Source organism: Hemitrygon akajei, chromosome 8 (assembly GCF_048418815.1).
Source record: "Hemitrygon akajei chromosome 8, sHemAka1.3, whole genome shotgun sequence".
NCBI classification, from domain to species: Eukaryota; Metazoa; Chordata; class Chondrichthyes; order Myliobatiformes; family Dasyatidae; genus Hemitrygon; species Hemitrygon akajei.
In genome coordinates, this window is record NC_133131.1 from 151,101,830 (window position 1) to 151,122,456 (window position 20,627).

General features: G+C 39.3%; 1 protein-coding gene across 5 annotated transcripts in view; it reads right to left on the reverse strand.

Moving 5' to 3' along the window:
• wdr37 (WD repeat domain 37) overlaps nt 1-20,627 on the reverse strand; it is a 128,508-nt gene that overhangs the window by 32,332 nt on the left and 75,549 nt on the right. For all 5 annotated transcript variants that reach the window (XM_073054845.1, XM_073054843.1, XM_073054844.1 and 2 more), the window contains 5 exons: nt 20,487-20,558; nt 18,495-18,539; nt 16,987-17,063; nt 9,867-10,104; nt 8,493-8,634 (listed from right to left, as the gene is read on the reverse strand). In XM_073054845.1, the coding sequence (XP_072910946.1) occupies nt 8,493-8,634; nt 9,867-10,104; nt 16,987-17,063; nt 18,495-18,539; nt 20,487-20,558 (574 nt within the window). The remainder of the gene's footprint in view (nt 1-8,492; nt 8,635-9,866; nt 10,105-16,986; nt 17,064-18,494; nt 18,540-20,486; nt 20,559-20,627) is intronic.

Genomic DNA, 20,627 nt, shown 5'->3' on the forward strand with positions numbered 1-20,627 from the left:
CCGTAATTGATCTAAGACTAACTGACAAAAACCACATAATTTAACATATAGCTCCAACAGTGCAAAGCAATATCGTAATCTGATAAAGAGCAGACCATGGCACGGTAAAAAAAAGTCTCAAAGTCCCGACAGGCCATCATCTCACGCAGACGGTAGAAGGAAGAAAAACTCTTCCTGCCATCAACCTCCATCGCTGCAACCTTGCCGATATAGGCCCCTGGAAGCACCTGACCACTGCCAACTCTGAGTCCGTCCGAAAACTTCAAGCCTCCAACCAGCCCTCCGACACCGAGCACCATCTCTGCCAAGTGCTTCGACCCCGGCCCCAACCGCCAAGCACAGGCAAAGCCAAGGATTCAGGGCCTTCCTCCCGGAGATTTTCCAATCGCACTGTAGCAGTGGCAGCGGAACAGGCATTTCAAAAGTTTAACCAGATGTTCCTCTGTGCTTCACCCGTCCGTCTCCATCAAATTAGGATTGTACACTTGCTCATTTCATTAATAAACTATAGCACCCAGTAGATTTCTTTGAGGGTCACATAACCAAGAGTGCAAGAATATCAAGCACCAATTCGCAGGACACTATTCTCCGAGCAGCATTAGCAGAAATCGCAGTCACCACAGGGTTGGACTATAGTACATCAGTTGGTGTCATTTCAAAACTGATTTATCATGCATAGTTGAGTTGGAGATATCGCAGGCAGAGTTTTGTGCTACAGAAGAGGGAAGAAACCCTCAACTGAAGGCGTGTTAGTTGGTGTCACGTACAAAGGCCGATGTGTCAACCTCTCCATCACCAGAGTGAAAGGAAATAAACCAGCCCTGACAGGAATCAATTAGTTAGGCTCAATGAAGCTAGACAAGCGGAAGGTACTTCACACTGAAGCAAAACTCATGTTGTTAGACTATTTGGTAAAGAAATATGCAAAGGTTTTCAGTAAACCTCACTTCAGTTCTATGAATCAAGATTAGCATCCGCTGGAAGGGAAAGTACAGCAGACAAATTTGATAGTCATTGTATACATGTGAGATGAAGTTCTTCAAATACATCACACCTTCACATTCCTGTCGGAACATCCCAATGGACTAAATCAAGCTCCAAAAATGACCAATTTGAAAATGACAAGGTGATTTATTTTCTAATGTTAGGAAATAAATACTGATCTGATTTACAGAAAACTTTCTTTGCATGCCCTTTTTAACTCTTGATGAATTCACTTCTGCAAAATTTAACTTTTTAAACCTTTCTTGACAATTGATGACATAATAAATTAGAATCAAGCAAAGACTCCAAACAAAAGGAAGAAGGTTATTATTTTAAAAAAAGAAAAGAGTAAGTGATATGAAGGTCTGTGGCAAAAATTTAAGGTTTATAGCAAGAAACTTTTCTCCTCACAGCAATATTGTACTTTGTAGATCCAGAAAGCATAGGCTTAAGGTTAGGGGTAGGAGAGTTAAAAAGGATCTAAGGAATAATTGTTTTTGTGTGGAGGGTGGTTGGAATCTGGAATACAACTGCCTGAGAGGGTGGTGGAGATAGACAAGCATTTGAATAATCACGATAATCACTATAGAAGACTATAGGTCAAATGCTGGAAAATGGGATGAGTACACAGGTATTCAAAGGTCAATATGGATAAGGTGAGCTGAAGTGTGCCTATGACTATCACACATGATCAATGAGTACCATCAACTACAATAATGCAACTACAATACTCATCCATTGACTCTTTGACTCATACAGCACAAAACTAGCTCTTCAGTGTACACACACAAAATGCTGAAGGAACTCTGCAGGTCAGGTAGAATCTATGAAAAAGAGTAAACAGTCAACGTTTTAGGCCAAGACCCTTCATCAGGACTGGAAAGGAAGGGGAGAAGTCAGTGTAAGAGGTGGGGGGAGGGGAGGAAGAAGTACAAGGTGGCAGGTGAAAGGTGAAACTGGGAGAGGGGGAGAGTTGAAATAAAGAGCTGGGAAGTTGATTGGTGAAAGAGATAAAGGGCTAGAGAAGGGGAAATCTGATAGGAGCCCATGGAAGACAGGGAAGGGGGAAGAGCACCAGAGGGAGGTGATGGGCAGGTAAGGAGATGAGGTGAGAGAGGGAAACAAGAAATGGGGAATGGTGGGGGGTGGGGGGCAGTTACCAGAAGTTTGAGAAATTGATGTTTATGCCATCAGGTTGGAGGCTACCCAGACAGAATGTTGCTCTTCCTCTCTGACTGAGATTTTCCCATTTTAGCTCTTCAACCTTCCCTGACCACATTTGACCATAATGCATCTATCTATGCTATTCCCATTTTTCACTCTTACGTTCATCAACTAGGCAAAGTTACAAATGTGTTTGTAATTCTTCAAGCTACACTGGGACAACGGACTTCTGCATATGGGAGGAAAGGGGGCATCTGGAGGAAACCATCTGATCACAGGGAAAACATGAAAACACCACATAGACAGCACTCAAGATCAGGACTGAAGCCAGGTCTCTCAAACTGCAAGATAATAGCATTGACTGTGACCCCATATTCTTGCAAATAAAATCCACGTTGACTTCAAAATTAATACAAAATAGATTTTCTACTAACTTTTATTTACCAAAGTAAAATGAGTGGTTTTTATGGTTAAATTATTTTAATAATCAGATTTTTAATGAGTTGAGAATGGCTAAGTTGGAAGGGGTTTATTCTTACACAATTGATAGACACACAATGTCCTGCTGAGAGTTTACAGAAAAACAATTCAATGACTCTGGTAAAATTTAAACAGTTTGCTCTTCAGCGATGCCCATTTTATTTTAACAACTGATCTCAAAATGCGTCCAAAGATGCAAACATCAATTACTTCAATACTGACCTGAAAAATGAAAATCTGGTTATATGAGTGTAACTGCCAGAGGCTGTGCAAGGCATGAAATCATGCACAAGGAAAGAAAGCTGAGAGTCCTAACCAAACCTTAATTCCCAACAATATCATTCATTGAATGATCAAGTACTTAAAGTAAATGAAGCATGTTAACAATGTCAAACAATCTAGCCTCTATCAAAGAATAACTTATGGAATTTAAGGGTTTTATTTACCTTTAACTATTTTAAGTTCAAGTTCAACTTTAATTGTCATTCAAACATATGCATTTATACAGCTAAAAGAACATGTTCCTCTGGGCCCAATGTAAAAGACACAACACACAGCACATACTGTCACAATAGCACTTACAGTCACAAAAAAACAATATTGACACAAGTCCAAGTGGTATGGCCTTAAGTGGAATAGTGGATGGGGTGTCGTCCTGGAGCCACGTTTCTGCAAGAACAAGTACGCAGCAGTTCCTCATCTCCTGCTGGTTCAGCAGATGAAGGCGGACCAGCTTGTCTCACACTAGGTCAGCCACTAAGAATCCAGCTTGTCTTCCCAGAAGCAAACACTGGTGAGCAGCACAGATGGGAGGGCCAGCTCCCAACGCAGCACAAATTCTAATGCATCCATCACACCTCTGTTCTCACCCACACCATTTCTGTCAGTCAACTCCTGTCTAGCTGGACGTAACAGGCAATGTCGCAGCATGAGAGCCTGGTCCATGCAACAGCCAAGGCCATGCAGCTTCCCCACTGTCACACTCTCCATTGAACTAATGAACTAGAGTGGCAGTATTTTATATTACCAATGTCCAACAGGGTCTAGTGATTACATGTTTGCCTTAAGTCTGGAAGATACTGCAATAACTTATTTTTTCTCAAAGGAGGTACAATGTAAATGCTTGTTTTACATCTGGTCAATAATTGTCTTCAGTGTAAACAAAGAGTGCCTTACATTTGGTTCATAAGTACCTCCACTGTAAAATGTGGTCCTGCTTGTTTGATGCTATTGAAAATGCTTAGCCACCTAAGAACTGAGTACCTAATTTCAGAATTCTAGATGTGTTCAAAAATAACTTAACTATTCTGATATAAAGTACAAAGTGTTTGCATTTTAAGGACAGTTAATTGATAGGTTTTTAATTAAGAGGTTTGTCTATGTTTTATATCTTGGTGCAGATCTTAGTGCAATTTGATGTTAGTACCCAGGTGAGGTGAGTTACAAGTGACAATCCCTGTAGCTAATAAAGTGGCCACTGAGTGTACGCTCATGGTTTTTTACTGCTGTGGCCCCTCCGCTTCAAAGTTTGATGTGTTGTGCATTCAGCAATGTTCTTCTGCATTCCACTGTAGTAATACATGGTTATTTCAATTGTTGTAACCTTTCTGTCAGCTTGAATCAGTCTGGCCAGTCTCCTCTGATTTTTCTCATTAGCAAGATATATTTACCCACAGAACTGCCGTTCACTAGATTTTTTTTTAATGTTTTTCACACCATTCTCTTTAAACTCCAGAGACTGTTGAGTGTGAATATCTCAGGAGATCAGCAGCTTCTGAGATACTCAAATCAACCTACTTAATGCCAACAATCATTCCACGGTCAAAGTCATGTAGATCACATTTCTTCCCCGTTTTGATGTTTGATCTGAGCAACAACTAAACCTTTTGACAAAGTCGGCATGCTTTTATGCATTAAGATGCTGACACATGATTGGCTGATTAGATATTTGCATTAACAAGCAGGTGTACATAATAAAGTGGCCACTGAGTGTATATAAAAGAAACAGAAGTTGGGTTCTAAGATAATGGAAACAGTTAATAGCTTTCTTGCCATAGCACCAAACTTAATAAGAAAGCTAATAAAATGCTACCAAATGATGTATGTAGTATGTGACCTCAAAATCCAAGACAAAGGTGTGAATGTTAAGAATTTTATACCACTTTTACAATAATTATCTTTCCTCACTATAAGGAAAGGAAAAATGAGGTGTACAGGTTTACTTAATAAAATGGCCACCGAGTGTAGTTCACTCTTACAGTAAAAAGGATAATCCCTTTTCAATCTCCTAGTTATTTTCTAGGTGCAAGCACTCTCCTGATGGCAAAGGATGAAATTTTTGATTGCAAAAGTGGTGGGTGACCCAAAGCAGAAAATCTAGCATTAAACTGAAAAAGCAGAGTTTTTAATTGAAACAATTGTGTCTGCCCCTCTTCCTACCCTCTGATAAAAATGAGAATTCTGTTGCATGTGCTCTTTCATACAGTCAGTTCTAACTTCACCCATCTCCCCTTCTCCCATCTTCAGAATCTTCTTAATCCACCAACCTCATGCCCAGCCTGATCACTAGATATCCAACCAAAAGCAACCCCCAACCGCCTTCAGCTCTCCTGCTAATCAATTCTCTGGACTATCTCTCAAGCCAGGCCACTGAGAAAAAGTACTGATTACTAAATATTCATGCACACATACTTGTAGTGCCCTGTTAATTGTGAATGAGACAGAAACAATTATCCACTGTATATTTTATGGAGTAGAGCAACAGTATAAGGAACACTGGCATACAAAAATCAAAATGGGACAGTTCTAATGATGACAGTTCAGAAGAAGACTACTATGCTGTAAAGATTGGATCTCTAGCACAATTTACAATCTACACTGCAACTCATCAAGACAGCTTCAAAAAAAATCCATGACATCCAATCCTGAGAAAGACGAGGGCAATTAAATGGTTGGGAACATCACCACAGAGCACTCTGAATTAGAAGAAATATATCACTGCTCCTTATACAGGGCAGTGTCAAAGTCCTGGAATTTCCTTCCTACAACACTCTGGGAGTACCTTCACAGGCTGTGGCATCTCAAGGTAACAGCTCATTCTTAGTTTCTCAAGGACAATTAGGAATGGACATCGAGTGCTGAAGTTGCTAACAACAACTGCATGCCAAAAAATTATTTAAAAAATAATGCTGCAATGTTGGCAAAGCCATCTTTCAGGTGAAGCATTAAATATTATAACAGTAATGACAATGCACAAAGTACTTCACTGGCTGTAAATCATTCCAGGCACTCCAAGCATGAGGTAAACTCAATATTAAAGCTAGGATAGAATCTGTGGACAAAGAACACAAAACCAGAGAAATAGAGGGCATACTGTTTGTAAGGGCTGTGAAACTGATTCAATAATAAAGTTTACAAAAGAGCAAGACATACACTTATAAGAGGCCATTTTCAAGGTTGTGGAAAAAGATCAGGAGCACAAGACTAACTGGAAGGTCTTGTCAAAAAGCAGGTCAGGCCAAATAACGTTTTCTGTGTTGCATCACTCTTAAAGTAGCCATTACTGTAAATTTTAGAAACAGAAATAACACATTTTTTTTCTTTTATTCCCATTCTATTTTAAAACACTGGCATCTAAGTGTTAGCTGCAGACTAGGAACAAAAAGCTATTTTCAATGCTGCTATGTGGCAGGGAAACATGGCTCACTGGCACCATCTACTGGATAGATTCTGCACAATCAAAGAAAACTTAACAAAGAATACAGTTTGATAAAACTACTTGATTTATTAAACTTACCTTGTGCATTACAAAACTGACTGCTCCTGTTAGAAGCTTACGTCAAATAACAACTTATAGGTTTTCTTTTCAACTCATACTTGATGCGAACTGACAAGACAGTTTTTCATTCATTTGTTCAATATTAAGTATAAATATTAGGTTATTAAACATTTAGTTTGCTTTGTTTTTGATCTACTCAGTCCTGCTGCACTACTAGTTAATCAAACAATTATAAAGTTTAACTTTGTAATCTTACTGTGATTTACTATCTCAATAAAGTTTAAATATTAAAAGGTCCACCATGTTTTAGCCAAAAACACAGCTTGCACTTTCCATAAGCCTACCAAATGGGTTGTACATTTTTATTTTTCATTCATTACATGCAAGGATTGTATTTATTGCTTACTCCTAACAGTCCTAGAGAAGGCAGTGATGAGTTGCTTCTTGAACTGATGCGGTGTACCACAAAACACGTTATCCTTGAAGCTGAGGGGCCTGCTGAAGAAGTTGTTAAAACATAGGAGATGAGCATTTGGCTCCCTGAATTTGTGCTGGTTCCCTGTAGAGAAGTCTATTTTGTTCCTTTCCCATTCTCACCCTATATAGCCATTACATTACTTTCCTTCAAGGGCTTGAAAGCCTTGACTGTTTCCACTGCTCTCTTAGGCAGCAAGTTCCAGATCATAACTACTCTATGAAAATAAACACTTTTCTTCTCACCTCCATTGTATTTAATACCCAGTATTTACCCTCCAATTACCCTATCTAAACCACTCATGACTTTTATACTGAAGTCAAATTTCCTTTCAACTTTCCAACAACACTAACCACAACTTCTCCAATCTAGTCTTCTTCTAGAACAGTAAACATTTTCTACAACCATTGCTTAAACTTCACTGCAACCAATATCCTTGTTAAGGAGGTTCTCAAGTGAAATATTTAGACTACTTTGACAAAAGATTGAACATCATGCAGTGATAGAAAAGACAAATCAACAACTGCAACTTAGAATGTAGTGAATAGGAAGGGTGCACCGTTGTATAAATTGTCACAGAACAACAAAGTATTTACGATTATGATCTGACAGATTAATGAAGCAAGTTTGGAGAAACAACTGGGCTCCTCCTATTTCATGTGCTATTGTATTCTAATTACGGAAAACAAGTGGGAGAGCGGGAGAAAGAGATGACAAGACAGCGAGACCACAAGGCGCCGATACAGCAAATAAATACTCCAATATTATTTGAAACATTGTTATTCAGGATGAAGGCAGTTTGACCATATGAAAAGGTGAAAGTATGTCAATGGTCTAACTTCAGAGACAGACTGAATACTGTTTGGCTGAATACCTTTTTGCTCAGATCTCAGTTGAAGATTTTTACTCTTCATGTATATGAAGGATGTATGTAAGAGTCAATTCAATTCAAGATTAAGAGGGAAGGTGCATTTTAGCAAGGTGACATTATCAGACATCACCTTCTGTCAGAGGGTTGGAATTGCACAGGTGAAGTATAAATTTATGCCTCATTAGATTTATTTCCCCCAGACAATTCTGAGTGTGTAGTTCCAGCAATACGGCAGAGGAGAGGAGAGAGAACCACAGTGTTGCCTTTACTGCAATTTCTCAACTCAAATAAAGGTATTTCACCATAAAATAAAGCATTCCTATCAGCTGTCATTTACTAAGTTCTAAAATCTGACTCTTCTACACTTGCATTAGTTCATTCACACTACTCTGCAAACATAGGCAGGCACTGGAAAACATCAGCCCTACTGTTCCAATGATCGTTACATTACCGCACCAGTTTCCAGTGACCTAGGTCATGATGTGGAGGGTTGAGTTCAGACTCAACCACAAGGTATGGAGAATTTAAATTCAAGTTATTCAATAAAACTGGAATTGAAAAGCTAGGGTCACTATTGGTAATAAAGAAATTCATCTGGATGACTGACGTTATGGCTGCCCTTACTTTGTCATACTGAATTATTTTATAAACTGGTAGTTTAGAGAAACAACAAAAATATTGATCTCTCAGGCATTAGTATATTTGCCGAAGTAAAGCAACAACAGAAGTAAAACACTTACTCTGTGTGACCCTGAAAGACATTCACCGAGTGGATTGACGGGTCCCGAAAATCCCAGAGACGGAAGGTGGTGTCACGTGATGATGTTACCACAAGGCGCTGAGTAGGGTGAGTACAACAGTGAGTTAGCTCTTGATCGTGTCCTGATGAGGAAGGAGCAAAAACAAATCATCAATTTATTGAAGCAGTAGGAAATTGACATTTCATGTTACACTTCTATGCAGCGTTGAAGTAGTAGAAGGGTGGGTTGGTAAGTTTACTGATGACACAAAGGTTGGAGGTGTTGTGGATAGTGTGGAGGGTTGTCAGAGGTTACAGTGGGACATTGATAGGATGCAAAACTGGACTGAGAAGTAGCAGATGGACTTCAACCCAGATAAGCATGAAGTGGCTCATTTCAGTAGGTCAAATTTGAAGACAGAATACAATATTAATGGTAAGACTCTTGGCAGTGTCGAGGATCCGAGAGATCTTATGGTCCGTGTCAATAGGACACTCAAAGCTGCTGTGCAGGTTGACAGCGTTGTTAAAAAGGTGTATGGTGTATTGGCATTCATCAACTGTGGGATTGAGTTCAAGAACCATGAGGTAATGTTACAGCTATACAAGACCTTGGTCAGACCCCACTTGGAGTACTGTGTTCAGTTCTGGTCACCTCACTACAGGAAGGATGTGGATACTATAGAGAGAGTGCAGAGGAGATTTACAAGGATGTTGCCTGGATTGGAGGGTATACCTTATGATAATAGGTTGAGTGAACTTGGTCTTTTCTCCTTGGAGTGACGGAGAAAGAGAGATGACCTGATAGAGGTGTATAAGATGATGAGGGGCATTGACTGTGTGCATAGAAAGAGACTTTTTCTTAGGGCTGAAATGATTAACACGAGGGGGCATAGTTTTAAGGTGCTTGGAAATGGGTACCAAGGGGATGTCAGGAGTAAGTTTTTCACACAGAGAGTGGTGGGTGCATGGAATGCAATGCCAGCAAAGGTGGTGGAAGCAGATACAATAGGGTCTTCTGAGAGCCACTTAGATGAGTACATGAAGCTTAGAAAAATAGAGAACTTTGTGCTAGGGAAATTCCAGGCAGTTTCTAGAGTAGGTTACATGATTGGCACAACATTGTGGGACGAAGGGCCTGTAATATGCTCTAGATTTCTATGTTCTATGTCTGCTCTATGTTTTCTCGATTATATTATTGTACTACCAGGTAGTCTTTGGAAATTACTGTCAGTAGCTGATAGCTGTTCAATGTACAGTTGAAGAATGTAGTTTTCTTTCCTTTGTGATCTCAAGGTTACTACAGAATTTTTAGGACAGGAACACATCCAAATAGACCTATACTGCATCTCGGAGTTTACCATCTTATGCATACCTGTTAGGGAATGCACCAGCTCTGAAGTTTCGACGTCGTAGAGGTTTGCAGTTCTATCCCAAGATGCAGTGACCACCTGCTTGCCTCCAACTAACCAGTCAGCTGCTATGACCACACCCTGGTGACTCTTGAGTGTAGTTGATGGAACTCTGATTGTTGGGCTTTCATTAGGACCCTCAACATCTCCATCTGGCTCATCTTTGTCTGAGAAATCAACTTCCTCCTCCCCAGACATTTGCTATGACGTAAGAGAGAGATATGAGAGCATAACCAGCAAATGTAGGATCCCCAGGCAAGCAGCAACACCCATTGTATCTGGCCACATATTAAAATAATTATTGAAATGATTCAATTAAGATAAAATATTCATTTTCCTAGTATATAATAGTTAATTTTTGATCACTTCTATTGCTAGCTTCTTGAACATGTGTCCATTTCAGCCATTAAGAGAGCAAAAACAAAACTAAGAATAGGAGTCTACCCCTTAAAGTTTACCACCTTTCTGGAACTTTATAGAAAATGTCCAACAATTTTGGTTGGGACTAAGTAAATTAAGCAACTTTGAATTTAGAAATTTTAATAATACCAGTAAAATCATTCCAATCTCATGCGGGACTGAAGTTACAATGGTAGATTGGCTAGATTGGGGTTATTTACTTTGGAAAACCACAGCAAAATGAATAAAAATAATGCGTGCTGTGGACAGGCTCAGCATGAAGGATCTTGTTTCAGAATCACTTAGATTTATTATCACTGACATGATGTGAAATTTTCTGTTTTGTGGCAGCAGTGCAATACAAGACAGAATTACTATAAATTATAGACACAGATAGTGCAAAGTCGAAGCACTACAGTTCATGGACTGTTCAGAAGTCTGATGGCAGAAGGGAAGAAGTTGGTCCTAAATCACTGACTGTGGGTTTAAGGCCCCAGTACCACCTCCCTGACAGTGGTAGGTAGAAGAGGGCATGTACTGATTGGTGAGAGCTCTCAGTAATGGATTGCACTTTCTTGAGGCACCAATGCTTGAAGTTGCCCTCAGTGGCACAGAAGGCTGTGTCTGTGACACAGCCGGTTGAGTCTGTAACATTCTGTAGCCTCTCGTGATCCTGTGCACTGGAGGCTCCAAAGCAGGCTGTAATGTAACCAGTCCAAAATCTCTCTAATTTATGTCTATATAAACTTACTGGAGTTCTTGGTGAGATACCAAATCTTCTCAAACTCCTTAGAAAGTAGATCCGTTGGCATGCTTCTTCATGACTGAATCAATGTGTTAGACCCAGGATGGCTCAGAGATGTTGATGTCCAGCAACTTGAAACTGCTCACTCTTTCCAGCGCTGACCCTCAATGACAACTATGAGGACCTGTGTATGCTCTCCCAACTTGCCCTTCCTGAAGTCAACAATCAACACCTTGGTCGTGCTAATGTTGAGTGTGAGGTTGCTATTGTGATACCACTCAAACAGGTGCTCCATCTCACTCCTGGAAGGCACCTCATTGAAATCCAAGTCTTATTTCCAGTAGCATGGACGTCAACAAAATGGGGACATAGATTTAAACTATTTGGTAGTTGTATGAGAAAATGTTAACAAAAACATTCTCACTCTCAGAGTGGTGGGGGTATGAAACACATTGATTGGTGGAAACAGAAAACATCACATTTAAAAGATACTTGTATGACTGCCCGCAGAATTATGGACTGAGCTATTGATTCAATCTAAATCACTTCTCTTTGCTTGGCACAGACACATTGGGCTAAGTAATCTCCTTCTGTGACATAAATTCTAGTGACTTTATGACATTCAAGTCCGTTTAAAGCTCAATTTCCACGTGAAGATAGCTTTCACATATTTTCATTTAGTATCAAAACCAAGTTATGGGTGATAGAGTGGTGCAGCTGCCTCACTGTGCCAGAGATCTCGATTCAATCCCGACCTCCATTGATGTCTGTGTGAAATTTGGATATTTTTGCTGTAAATTTCCTCTGGGTATTTCAGTTTTCTCCCACACCCAAAAAGTGTGCAGGTTGGTAGGTTAACTGGCCACTATGAATTGCCTCTAATATATGGGAGCATTGTTTAATCTGGGGTGAGTTGATGACAATGTGGAAGGAATGGAAAAATAGGGATTAATGCAGGATTAGTGTAGTGTAAATGGGTGCTCAATAGCTGGCATAGCTTTATTAGTCGAAGGAGCAGTCTCCATGTTGCATCTTTCTACAACACTAACATGTGCTAAAGCCTGTGGTTATCATGTGAGATTTGAAATCAACAGTAAGATGAGTGCATTCCTTTAACAATATATAGAGCTACTTTTTAGGGGTCATACTAATATTCAATGGATAGGCTTTTGATTGACAAGGACTTAAAGGATTATAACAACAAGGTGGAAAGATTTTTTAAAAAGTTATTCACATGAGCATCATTAGCAAGGGAAGTATTTATTGACTATTTCTAAATAACTTTTAAAGATGGTAGTTGCCGTTTAAACTCCTGAAGATCCCTTAGTGAATGTACTCTGTAAAATTTAAGAGGATTAAGGAGTTTTGTTTTTTTTTAATTTGGTGCTGGAAGAATAATATTTCTGCATCCAAGTCCACAGCTCCCTGAAAGTGGCTGCACAAGTTGATAGGATAGTAAAGAAGGCATATAGCATGCTTGCCTGGATTTATTGAGGCACTGAGTTCAAGAGTCAGGAAGTTACGTTGCAGCTTTATAAGACTCTGTTTAAGCTTTGTTTAGAGTACTAGATTTAATTCAGAGCACCCTGTTATAGGAAGGGCTTGGAGGCTATGCAGAGGGTGCAGAAGAAGCTTGCCTGGATTAGAGGGCATGTACTCTAAGGAAAGGTGCATCATTTTTCTCTGGAGCAATGGACCCTGACAGGACACCCGATAAGAAGTTTACAAAATAATGAGAGACAAAGTAGACAGTTGGCTTCCATTTCTCAGGGTTAAAATGTCTAATACTAAAGAGCATACATTTGAGTGAGGGGGTAGGTTCAAAGGGTTATGTTTTTTTAAACTTTTGAGAACGGTGGATGCCTGGAGTGTATTGCCTGGAATGGTGGTAGAAGCAAATAATTAGATTTTTAAGAGACATTTAGATAGACAAATGAATATGAGGAAGATGGAGGGATATGGACATTGTGCAGGTAGGAGGAATTAGTTTTTTGTGGGGTTTTGATTTACTTTTTAGTTGGCTCGGTAGAACATTGTGAGCCAAAGGGCTTGCTCCTGTGAGTACTGTTCTATATTCGAATACATAGGGCAAGATTTTTTTTTTGTACAGGGAGTGGTGAATGCTTAGAATGTGACATCACCATGGTGATTTAAACAGTTGCAATAGAGGTATTTCAGAGGTTCTTAAGAGACGCACAAGAATATGTAGAAATTAGAGAGATATGGACTAAGTGCAAGCAGAAGGCATTAGTTCTCTTTAACCTCATTAGTTGGCACAATATCAGGGCCAAAGTGCCTGTTCCTGGGCTGTATTGTCTGAAGTTCTATGTTTTTATTTTCTATGTATGAGATGAACGTGGCACAAAATATGGAGGGATAATTGCTTTTTTTCCCAAGTCTCCAGTATACTGCATTTCCTGGTGGTAGATTGTCAGAGAAGTCTCAGCACAGCTTTTGCATTTTGCAGACGGTAAACACTAGAACTTTATAACACCACAGATGAAATAGTAATCACATATTAAGCTGGTAAGGAAGGCGGGCTCTGTCGTGGGCAAAGTACTGGAGAGTTTAACATCGGTAGCTGAGCGAAGGGCGCTGAGTAGGCTACGGTCAATTATGGATAACTCTGAACATCCTCTACATAGCACCATCCAGAGACAGAGAAGCAGTTTCAGTGACAGGTTACTATCGATGCAATGCTCCTCAGACAGGATGAAGAGGTCAATACTCCCCAATGCCATTAGGCTTTACAATTCTACCGCCAGGACTTAAGAACTTTTTAAAAGCTATTAATGCTTTTTGAGACGGTGATTTAGATGCATATCATATTTTTTTTACTGAGTTAAGTATTGTATGTAATTAGTTTTGCTACAACAAGTGTATGGGACATTGGAAAAAAAGTTGAATTTCCCCATGGGGATGAATAAAGTATCTATCTATCTATCGATCTATCGATCATATTTGTCCTGGGGCTCAAGTAATATTGTGTCTGGTTTCTGGAAGTATTATTTTTACAGATTATGAAACTTGAGAATCCAATTAAAGAGCGAGTTTTAAAGTTTTTAAGCTGGGACCATCACCCCCCCCCCCCCCTTTTTCTAAAATTCAGTTAAGTTTTGGAATCAATATAACTATGACAAGATGGTAGGAAAATAACAGAACCACTGCTAAAGAAAATAGAATATTAAGGATAGATAGGGAGAAGTTGGCCATCTTATGTCTATATTCCCTGGAATGCAAGAGAATGAGGGCCAATCTTTGAAAATTATAAGAAACATACCATAGATCAGGTGGATGGTAGCAATCTTTTTCCCCAGGGTAGGGGGAGTCCAGAACTAGTGGGAACAAGTTTAGGCTGAAAGGGGAAAGATCTAAAAGGGACCTGACAGTCAACATTTTTCGCACAGAAGATTGGTGAGTATATGGAATGATCAGCCAGAAGTGGTTGAGACAGATACAATGTTATCACTTAAGTAGAAGTTGGATATGTACAGGCAGCAGCACAGCTTACAGGGATATGGGCCCAACACAGGAAATTGAGACTAGCTGGGTAGGCAGCATAGTCAATATAAAGTGTCTGGACCATATCCATGCTGTACCGTTCTATGCCTCCAATGAAAAGTATAATTATGAAAGGTCAGCATGAATTTCAAAAGGCCTTACCTGACTTCTGCTATAAAAAAGAAACCCAGAATGCAAACTCCCCCCCCCCATGCTGTCTGAACTGTTAATAACTCCAGCACTTCCAGTTTCAAATTGTGAACGACTACAATATCTTACTATTGGATTGTAACATATTAATTCTGTTAGCCACATAATTTGTCTAATAGTCCACTTAAGTTCCAAATATTGCCCTCACCCCAGGACCTTGACAGTGAGGGATTTGACAATGCTAATGCATTTAAATGTCAAGGACAGACTCTTGTTAAAAGCATTAATTTATAATGCACTTGGGTTACGCAAATAATTTGCCATAAATCATCCATGTTTGAATAATCTCATTGAATATGTGCAGAGATTGATTCATTATTTAAGGTGGTGCAACCAGCATAACCAGGAAGGATTGCTACTTCTGACTTTATAATGCCAGAAAAGTCACTGATGCAGCAGATGTGGACGATTAGGAGGAAAGAACTTTACAATGAAATCCTGCAGCTGAGTTGAATCACCTCCTATTGTTACAGTATCTCTGCTTTCTTCAAGGTACTTTTCCAGCCATTGATCAGTTCTTCACTGCTTGGATTCCTTGATGCATATTCTGTTAAAGGGTAGCCATGTTTAGTTCACCTCTGGAGTTCATGGTTGGACCAAACCTAGACAGCCCAAACCAAACATCAATGTGGGCAACTGCTAAACTACACACTAAGGAAAATTAAGCAGCATCAATGGAGGTAAATTGACAGTTGACATTTCAGGTCAAGACCCTTGGCCTGGACTGCAAGATATTGCCAAGTGTTGTTCAACATCAGTATCAATTACACTTCCAATCACTGCTTAGAGATTGAGAAGTAGACTGATGGAACAGTAATTAGCCGTACTAGGCTTGTCAGTTTATTGGGCAGCATATACTTGAACAACTGGGTAGATTCCATCAAGGTATCTGTGCTAGAACATGGTTAGAAGTGCAGCTAGACTTTTAGCACTACAACTGAATGGCTGTAAAAGTTTGAATGCTCCATCATTTCTTGAACAAAGCACAAGGGAAATGGGCTATTCTCTCACAATATTTCACTGAATGTTTCAGCCTTGATTTTGCACTTGTGCTCGGCTCTGCCTTTGCGGATGGAATGTTGATGGCACATCTTCTTCTTCAGTTACTTAGTTAGATACCACCAGCCATGAAATGACTGCAGTGCTTTGATCAGATTCCCTGCTTATGGGAATATTGAACTCCAGCTATAGAAGACTCTTCAGTATATGTTGCATTGTATTGTAGGTTCATCTCAATTTTAGGTACTCTTGATGTTGTTCCAACATGATCTTCCTAAATTTTTCTAAATGAACCAATGTTGACAAGATTCTACAGTGAAGGAAGAGGACAGAGGCCATGCCATAAGAAGTTAGTGGACTGAGGACCATTTGTGGAAGGAAAGGGATTATTGACACTTTGATTCAAAACCCTGCATTAAGAAATAGTGCATATCTTGATACAGGGCTTCGACCTGAAACATTGATATCTCCTTTCCTCCAACAGATGGTGCTCAGTCCAATGAGTTCCTCAAACAGAATGTTTGTTCCTTCAGATTCTAGTATCTGCAGCCTCTTGTGTATCGGAATACAAGGCAATATTATTCTGCCATTGCCAAAAGGCTACAATGCCTCATGAACACTCACTTTTGAGCTGATGGATCTTACAAAGAGGCAATGCTCCATATGGTAAGGGAACTTGTTCACAGTGTGAAGGCAAAACATAACCTTTCCACTGATCACTCCTACCAATGTTGCTATGGACAGATAAATCTGCAAAAGGTGGGAAGAAGGTTCAGATTTACATCCAATGACCACTCGCCAACCACCCTTCCTAACTTAGTCCTTCACTCTGCCATCGGGATGCTGCTGAACCACTTTTGCTGACTGACATTGAAACCTCCCACTCAAAGTAAACTTGGTCTCCCCGTTACTCATGGTGCTTCAGTTTGGAGTACTTATTCCTCAGATGAAGGAGGGAGGAGAGTAAATGGTAATCAACATTATTTGATGGGTTTCCAGTGGAGCATATGGGATACAAAGTCCATGTCAAAAGTCACTCTTCCCCTAGAGCATATCACCATCACTATCTTGCCACTGAGACAGGTCACTATTAAGATCCAGCAGCAATGCTAACGACATTTAATTTAGAATGAAAACTATGTAATTATAAAAGGAAAGTACAGACAAAATAATACATAACATTAACTTGCTTTAAGTTTAAATACATATAAAAGTATATAATTACTCACATTTGTGTCTATTACAGGCTGCGGGGTGGGCAGTTGCACCATGTATCGCCAGATGTGAGCTGTCTGATCCCCTGATGCTTCAAGTACAAATAAAGAGTCTAAGAAACCAGCCCATAATTATTTATGTACATGTCAAAACAATATGGTTTACTGTATAAAATTATGATGAGTGGCCATTAAAAAACAGCAAGAAAATTCTGATTGTTTTCAAGCTTGTAAAGAAAGATTTAACATGAGTAAGATGTTATAAACATGAGAAATAAACAAACAGTCAACATTTCAGGCTGTGACCCTTCATCAGGACTGAGTTACTCCAGCAGTTTGCATGTTTTGCTGAGTAAAATATTATTTAGTTTTAATTGCTGTAGAAAAACTGTTACTATAATTATTGATCACTTTAAGAAGCCAAATAGATTGTCAATTATCAAATGTGTCATATTTTTCTGAAGTATTTCTTAGAAACTGAGCCATCTCTTCTGTGGTTCAATGTGCCCGTATCCATAGACTCTGCACTGATGCATCATCTGATGGTGCATACATGGTCACTTTCAAATAGCTGACTGTATGGCTGGAAAGCCAGAATAATTCATCATAGTGTAGCACAAATGTAGTCCAAATGTCAAAATTGAAAAAAAAACTCTGTAGAAATAATGCATCTGCAGGTCCTTTTGTGTTCCAGTGAAATTCTGTACTACTCCACATTGAAATTACGTTGGCAAAAAAAAGACAAAGCAAAATCTTTCTGAAACTGGTCTGCCTGCTGCTTCTGGCATCATCGATACCATGGGACAAAGCCAACCTGAAGAGTAACAGCTATATTTATGCCACTTAACAGTTACCACAATCGGACAGTTCCGAATTTAACTGTAAGTTAAATATCACTCTGGTATTGTGGACCCTCAAACTTGAACTTGGTTAAAACTTGGCTATTTGCCCAAACATTCACTTGCAAGGTGCTATCAACAGAATGAAATTCCACGATGTTTTCCCCAACTACAAAAGGGAATAAAAATTAAATGCTTAACCTACTTGGTCTGCCTAGCTCTCAATAATGCCTTGTTTTAACTCATCACCTTTTAATTTCAGCAGTGCTATTATTTTTGTGCAAGGATTAAAAGAGAAAAAGAAATTTTAAAACCATTACATAATTTTTGCTGTATAAATACTCATTATCTCATTTTATTTTGTTACAAAGATAAATGCTTTAACAATGTACCTAGAATGCAAGATAGTTAGGGCTTGATCCTTTTTGCTATGTACACATATGACAGCATAGCAGGCATTGTATACACAATAGTCCAAGGCAAGCCAAATTGGTTGAAACCATAAGTTTATCACATCCAATGCAGAAAACTTAATTGAACTTACTCTATTTTACCTATTCTGCATTACTGCTAATTGAATAATCCATAAACTTATAGTTAAATATACATATGATTATCTAGTTTTATTGTCACCAGCTGTAGAAATGTTATTTAATACATTAACAACAATTCTGCATACTGTACCTGTGAGAGCTACCTGTTCTGCAGGATGGAACTTGATTGAATTCACTGGAGAAAGGAAAAGAAAATTATGGCATTACACCCAAAGCTCTAAATGTGCTGGTTAGTATTTTATGCAGTGTTACGAATGTGCCACAACTCTGAGGGGCCGAAGGGTACAAAGTCTCCCCCTCCTTTTTGAGAATCGCAAGATCGCTATTAATTCGGGTCTGGGACCCAGGAAATGAGAGAGAATCCTCAAGGTTTTGGAATGTGTCCTGGCCTCAGCGAGACAAAGCCACGGATAACGGCCATTGTCTCTTGGAGACGGAATTGTGTATTGAGTACTGTACTATTCATTGACGCCCTCAGGGGACGACCAGAGTGGGCTGGTTGAGGGATTGCATCATCCCAACCTGATTGACATCTGAGACCCCATGAGTAAGGATAAAAGAGGGTCTGGGGAACAACCCCTTTAGATGCACCAGGAGAAAGGCTAGAAATCCCGTGACAGCGTTTAATAGCGACAGCCGGTGGGGGGCTCGCATGCATCCTTTTCCCTTGCCTGGGAATTGGCAGCCTTACCACAGAAGAACGGCTTAGCTAAAGAAGAGGCCACCAGTGAACGGCCACACCAACGAAATTCCGAAGGATCGAAATCATAAAAAGGAAAGCCGGCAAGTTTCTAAAAATCTCTCTCTCTCCAACAAAAGGCTGCAGCCTGAATGAACTGAGTGACTTTTATATTTCCATCGGACAATACATTAGCCCCTAGACAACGATAGAGCTTATTTCTTATTGATTATTATTATACCCGCACTTTTGGATTTAGTATTGACGACGTATATTATCTGTATGTTTGCATTGATATTATTTTTGTGTATTTTTACTAATAAATACTGTTAAAAATAGTACCATCAGACTTCAACGGACCTCTCTATCTTTGCTGGTAAGTGACCCAGTTACGGGGTTCGTAACAGCAGTAACAGTATTTTGCTTTTATGGAGTATTTTCTCCTATTCCCATGCATTATTGATTGACTCCTCCACACGACGTACTATATGCATACCGAGTACAATTGTAACACATGCCTTGGAAATGTGTGAAACCAGCTTGGAAATGTCTCTATTGTTCTTTGTATCCCTCTATTATTCTTTATATTCCTTGCAGAGTGGAGATTAATTACTTTCGAACAATTAAGATCGGAAGTCAATATGAGGAACCACTGGCATAAAAACTAGACCTAACATGCTAGCTTTCAACAGTTACTGTCTAAAAATGAGCCTTGCATTCAATTTAAAACCTCAATTATTTTTGTACTTTTTTTTCAAAAAACAAATGTCAATCCAACCTTTGATTTGTTTTGGTGGAATGCCGAAAAATTCTTCCCCAAAAGATGAAAAGAAAAATGAAGTTCTTCTTCCCCATCACTACCAAATTTCTGAACAGTCCATGAACCCACGAGCACTACCTCATTACCCTGCTCTCTTACTGCACTCTTATTTTTAATACGTTTCTTACTGTAACTTATTCTTATTGTTTATTTCCTATTGTGATAGCAAGCTGCAGAGATTTGTAAAATTAGTCAGCTCCATCATGGGTACTAGACTCCGTAGTACCCAAGACATCGTCAAGGCGCGGTGCCTTAGGAAGGCAGCGTCCATCATTAAGGATCCCCACCACCCAGGACATAACCTCTTCTCATTTATACCACCAGGAAGATGGCACAGAAGCCTGAAAGCACATACTTAGCAATTCAGGAATAGCTTCTTCCCTTCTGCCATCCAATTTCTAACTGGAAATTGAACCCATGAATGCTACCTCACTATTTTTTACATCTTTTGTTTGCATGGAAAAGTAAAAAAAAAACAGGTAGGACGGCACAACCAATTCAATTTTCCAAGATAAATTTTACCCTGTTCTTTTTTTTTAAACTTTAATCTCGGATTGATTTCCATTGCTTTATACACAAGTGCTGCATATATTTAATGAGATTAATTATGAAAATGATCTCACCTGACCCTGCATGACCCATGTATTTCAAGAGACACTTCCCTGTCTCAATGCTCCACAACATGGCACTGTGATCTTTAAAGGAAGATAGCAGATACGACAGGAGTTAACCAGTAACACAGACCATGTTTTCTCTTTTATGAT